At 49.2% G+C, this 5,021-nt stretch overlaps 1 protein-coding gene across 1 annotated transcript; it reads left to right on the top strand.

Annotated features, from left to right (window-relative positions):
* Positions 1 to 742: 742 nt before the first annotated feature.
* On the top strand, positions 743 to 2,947 carry LOC306813945 (uncharacterized protein). Its single transcript, XM_079329624.1, has 3 exons — positions 743 to 791; positions 1,976 to 2,276; positions 2,409 to 2,947. The coding sequence occupies exons 2-3, from the start codon at positions 1,991 to 1,993 to the stop codon at positions 2,618 to 2,620; spliced, it is 498 nt and encodes a 165-aa protein (XP_079185750.1). The 5' UTR covers positions 743 to 791; positions 1,976 to 1,990; the 3' UTR covers positions 2,621 to 2,947.
* The last annotated feature ends 2,074 nt before the right edge of the window (positions 2,948 to 5,021 follow it).

Raw genomic sequence — 5,021 nt, 5'->3', positions numbered from 1 at the left:
AAGGGTGAAGCACTTGTAGGCCTGGGGATTATCCTACACCCCTGTGTGGGCCTGGGAATTTACAACCCAAGTCAGAAATTCCATAAAATCCCATGGGGTGAACACAGAGTGACCACGAACAGATAAAATGAATATTTTAGGGAAAATCCTCCTTGGTTGATGGTGGGATTCCCAACAAAGGTTCTAGAAGGGGGAAGATTCTGTAGGCCTGGAGATTATCCCACACCCTATGTGGGCCTGGGAATTTATGTCCCAAGTCAGAAATTCCATAAAATCCCATGGGGTGAACACAGAGTGACCACGGACAGATAAAATGAATATTTTAGGGAAAATTCTCCTTGGTTGATGGTGGGATTCCCAACAAAGGTTCTAGAAGGGGGAAGATTCTGTAGGCCTGGAGATTATCCCACACCCTATGTGGGCCTGGGAATTTATGTCCCAAGTCAGAAATTCCATAAAATCCCATGGGGTGAACACAGAGTGACCACGGACAGATAAAATGAATATTTTAGGGAAAATTCTCCTTGGTTGATGGAGAGATTTCCAGCAAAGGCCCAGGAAGGGTGAAGCACCTGCAGCACCCTGTGTGGGACTGGGAATTATCTCCTAATCCTAAGGCGTTATCAAAACAGTTGCGACAAGGGGAGGCAGGAGCAGGGAAAACATTCCATTTCACAAGGGGATTGCGTCAAGGTGGCTCCCAATTTCCTTTCTCCATGACAGGATATAAAAGTGCTCCTGCCTGGCGGCCCTGGAGCTGCCTCTGCTGACTCGCTCTCCTCGCTGACTGGGTAAGTCAGATTTTACTGAATCAGCTCCTAATTAGAGGTAATTTGGTTTATGGGGAGCTTTGATCGGAGGTTTTATATCCTATCCTAAATCAGGGTAGAGTTTATTCTCCAAGCCCGCTTTGCGTGGGAAGTGGGGCTTGGGATTAGGGTGGGTAAAAGCGGGGGAAGGAATGGGAGTTGTAAAAATGATGATGGGAGGAATTTTTAGGAATTGAGCATTTATTTCTGGAGGAGGGTCAGTCCAAATCCGTGATCAGGGTGGGATTGATTCCCAAAAGACACAGGGAAGGGAATGATGTGGGAGAAGGACAGAGAGGTTCTTCCCAGAAATCATTCTGGGAATAAAGACAGGACAAAAGTACAGAGAAGCTTTGGGGTGACCCAATTGTGGCCTTCCAGGACCTGAGGGACCCAAAAGGAAAATTAGGAGAGAATTTCCAAGGGATGGAGTGCTGGGGAAAAGGAGAATGGGCTCACACTGATAGACAGGAGGTTTAGATGGGATTTTAGGGATAAATCCTTCCCTGTGAATCTAGGGAGGCCCTGGAATGGAATTCCCAGAGAAGCCGTGGCTGCTCCATCCCTGGAATTGTCCAAGGCCAGGTTGGCCAGGGTTTGGGGTCTGTAGAAAGTGTCTCTGACCCTGCCAGGGGTCAGAACTGGATGTTTGAGGTCCATTCTGTGATTCCATGGAGCACTAGAGAGGAGTGGGGACAGATTTGGAAGCATTTCCCCACAATTCATCTTTCTTTATTGATGCAATTTATGGAAAATCAGATTGTGCCCTAGAAATGAGGATTTTTTAAAAATTATTATTTTAATTTTTAACAATAGACTCATTCATTCAGATTATTTAATCTGACCTTTCTATCCAAACATCACCCAGCAAATCCCCATTCCCATTTTGCGATTCCCTTTCCAGCAAATCCCAAAAGGAATCATCTCCCATACACCTCCCATTTCCCACTGGATATCTCAGTCTCATTCCTAAGAATTTAGGGACAAAACACTTTTTTTTCTACCGGATTCCCTCTCTCATGGAGAAGAGGGGATATTCTTTTTACCCCTAAAAGCCGACGATTAAAGAATTAAACACAGAAAACTGCAGAACTGAGGAATTCTTCCCCATCCTTCCAACCCTCTGGCTGTGCCTTCACCGGGCTGGGATTTTTCCGTCCTTCCAGGTCGGATTGGGAACGATGTCTTCCTATGGCCAACTGCTCAGTGCCCGCAGCGCTTCGGGCTGCGAGGTGACGTGTGCCCAGCCCTACGTCGACGCCTGCAGCGAGCCCTGCGTCGCCGCCTGCGGAGACTCCCGAGCCATCGTCTACGCCCCACCCGTGGTCGTGACATTCCCGGGGCCCATCATCAGCTCCTGCCCCACAGAGAGCATCGTTGGGTCGTCCATCCCTGAAATCGGCGGGGGAATGGGCTCTGGAGGGGGTGGGATGGGGTCTGGAGGTGGTGGGATGGGATCTGGAGGTGGTGGGATGGGATCTGGAGGTGGGATGGGATCTGGAGGCGGGATGGGATCTGGAGGTGGGATGGGGTCTGGAGGAGGTGGGATGGGATCAGGATGGGGATCTGGAGGGGGAGGAATGGGATCTGGAGGGGGAGGAATGGGCTCATCCTGCGGGGGAGGCGGCTCCCACGGGATGGGCTCTGGCGGCTCCTGTGAGGGAATGGGAGGGGGCTCCTCCTGCGGGGGTGGGATGTCACGGCTGGGGAGTCTCTACCGCGGCTATTTCTCAGGCTATGGTAGGAATTATTATCCCTATAATTCCCGAGGGTACTACAGGTATCGCTACGGGAACTATGGGCCTTTTTAACCCTTTAACACCGAGGGATGTCCAAAGGAAAAATAGGATGCAAAGTAGTAGTTGACAGCTAGGAATTCCAAGCAGTCTCTGCTCCAGCTGATGTTGGTGCCAGGGTTGTTTGGATCTTGCTGTGCTTTATCCAAGGCTTAGGATCCCTATGTTCCCTCCCTTTGTCCCTTGCTCTTATTGTGTTTTGTACTCCCTGAACCTGAAGAGTCAACCCAGTCATGGACTTGGCTGTGAAAGTGTCCAGGTGGAAAAAAAAATGTTCTGGAATGACTGCTGGACTGGAGTCCAGGCTGAACTGGGAACGCTGAACTGGGAATGCTGAAATGGAAATTCTGACATGGAGATTCCGTTCTTTGTCTCTGCACTGCCTCATCCCACTTTTTGTTTGTATTAAAGCCCTGTTGCATCACAGCCCCGGGTGCTGGCTTTTATTTCATCACAGTTTCAGTTACAAACCGGTCTGAAGAAAGGGAATCCTCGTGCAGTAATTAATTCTTGTCAGAGGAGAGTTAATTCCGCTTTAATGCAAATATCATTAGCTTGAAATTCCTCAGTAAACTATTTTTCTGATCTATTCCACATTATCCAATAAATAACACAGTAATTTCCAATAGGTTGAAAAAACCTCTGGGGAGGGACTGGTGCAGCTCCCAGTAAAAACCAGTTTACCCCCAGAGCAGGAGTAATGGGGGATTGGGATGCTTAGGGGTGACCTCATTTTGTGGGGAACAAAGGTTGGACCTGATGACCTTGGAGGTCTTTTCCAGCCTCAATGATCCTGGGATTCCATGGAAAGGAAAACCAGGAAGCTGACAATGCAATTTGGAAAGATTTTTATTATGGCTTGAAGTAAATAAAATAGAATAAAACAGAGAAATTCACTGGTGGTCCAAGGGCAACCTGGCCACCCCTGTGGGTGACAAAAGCCACTTCACAAGGAGACGCCGGAGCCTTTACAGAAAGAAGTTTGCAGGATTCCACCTGGAATTCTGAATCATTTCCACCCCACCAGAAAGGACACAAGATGAGATTAATTAGAGTTCCAGAAGTGACGTCATCCCACAGGACAGTGTTTGAGCGAAGACGAGGCACAACAGGAGGAGATGTGGGCTTGGTTTTCAGGGAGCAGCCTCGGATTTCCAGGCCTGGCAGTGGATTTGGATCCTGGGCTTCCATCTTGGAGGTTGTTTTGCCTTAGCATGAGCCCCAGCTCCCCAGGCAGGATCCGCCCCGGCTGCCGCGGGACCTCCGACCGTAAACGGAGCCCCCCATTCCCAGGGAGCCTCCGTAGCCAAAGGCACTCCCAGATCCAAAGGAACCCTTTGCCCCACTCCCATACCCACAGGGCCCACGGGAATTCTGCATTCCAGAGCCAAAGGAACCCCCACTCCCAAAGGTGATTCCCGAGGAGCCTCCAAAGCCGAAGGAGCCCCCGGTTCGGAAGGATCCTCCCTGCCCTGCCATGCCCCCAAAGGAGCCCCCCACCCCATAGGACTCATCAGAGACATTTGGAGCACCAAAAACCATGGGGTGGGATGCTCCCACAACGCTCTCCTGGGAGCAGGTGCTGAGAGTGGGGCCTGGGAAGGTGAGGATGACGGGAGGAGGGTACACCACAGCTCTGGAATCTCCACAGGACGCAACGCAGGGCTCCAGGCTCCTGCTGTAGGCACAGGGCTGGGAACAGGTCACCTCGCAGCCCTGCAGGCACTCGGGGCTCACGTTCAACATCATCCTTTGGGATCTGGGATCAAGCTGGGAAAGGAAATGTGCAGGTCATGGAGGCAGCCACAGGTTCCCAGTATGAACCAGTTGTGCTTTGTCCTTCTCCAGCTGCTCCCAGTTCAAGTCTCACAGATCCCCATGTTTTCCTGCTATTTCCTTCCTTCCTGATCTGTTTGGGGCTTTTTAGTTCTTCCTTTCCTACCGCCATCATCTTTTTTTCTTCTGAATCTCTCTCTCAAAAAAAAAAAAAAAAAAATCTCCCCCTTTTCTCCAAGGCTGAACTACCTGTTTCTTAAACAATTCCTCGCCCAGAAAAGTCCCATTAATTCCCTTTTCAAGTAGATCTACAGGAAGATTTGCCTTCAGAAAGTCCTGGAGGAAAACCTTCCTTGCTCTGCTCTTCCCTTTCCACCTACTTTTCTAAATCTGATCTTTTCTCCCTCAGCTTTTCATAAACTGCTAGAATTTTACAAGACAAAAAAAGGAGAAATTTTAAAGTATTGAGGAGCACAATGAAGTCAGACTTACCTCGTGTCTTGAAGGGAATAAATCAGTGGAGCTGCAAGAACTGAAGATTTCTCAGGTCTCTCCCCTTTTATACCATTTTTAGACAATAAGATGTGACATCACCCATCATTTACTAAATTCTTGTCACTTACAAAGAAAAAGATCCTCT

The sequence above is a fragment of the Erithacus rubecula genome (genome assembly GCF_903797595.1).
Source record: "Erithacus rubecula genome assembly, contig: SUPER_33_unloc_1, whole genome shotgun sequence".
NCBI classification, from domain to species: Eukaryota; Metazoa; Chordata; class Aves; order Passeriformes; family Muscicapidae; genus Erithacus; species Erithacus rubecula.
The sequence above is the reverse complement of the archived record's forward strand: the minus strand, read 5'-3'. Positions and strand labels throughout refer to the sequence as shown.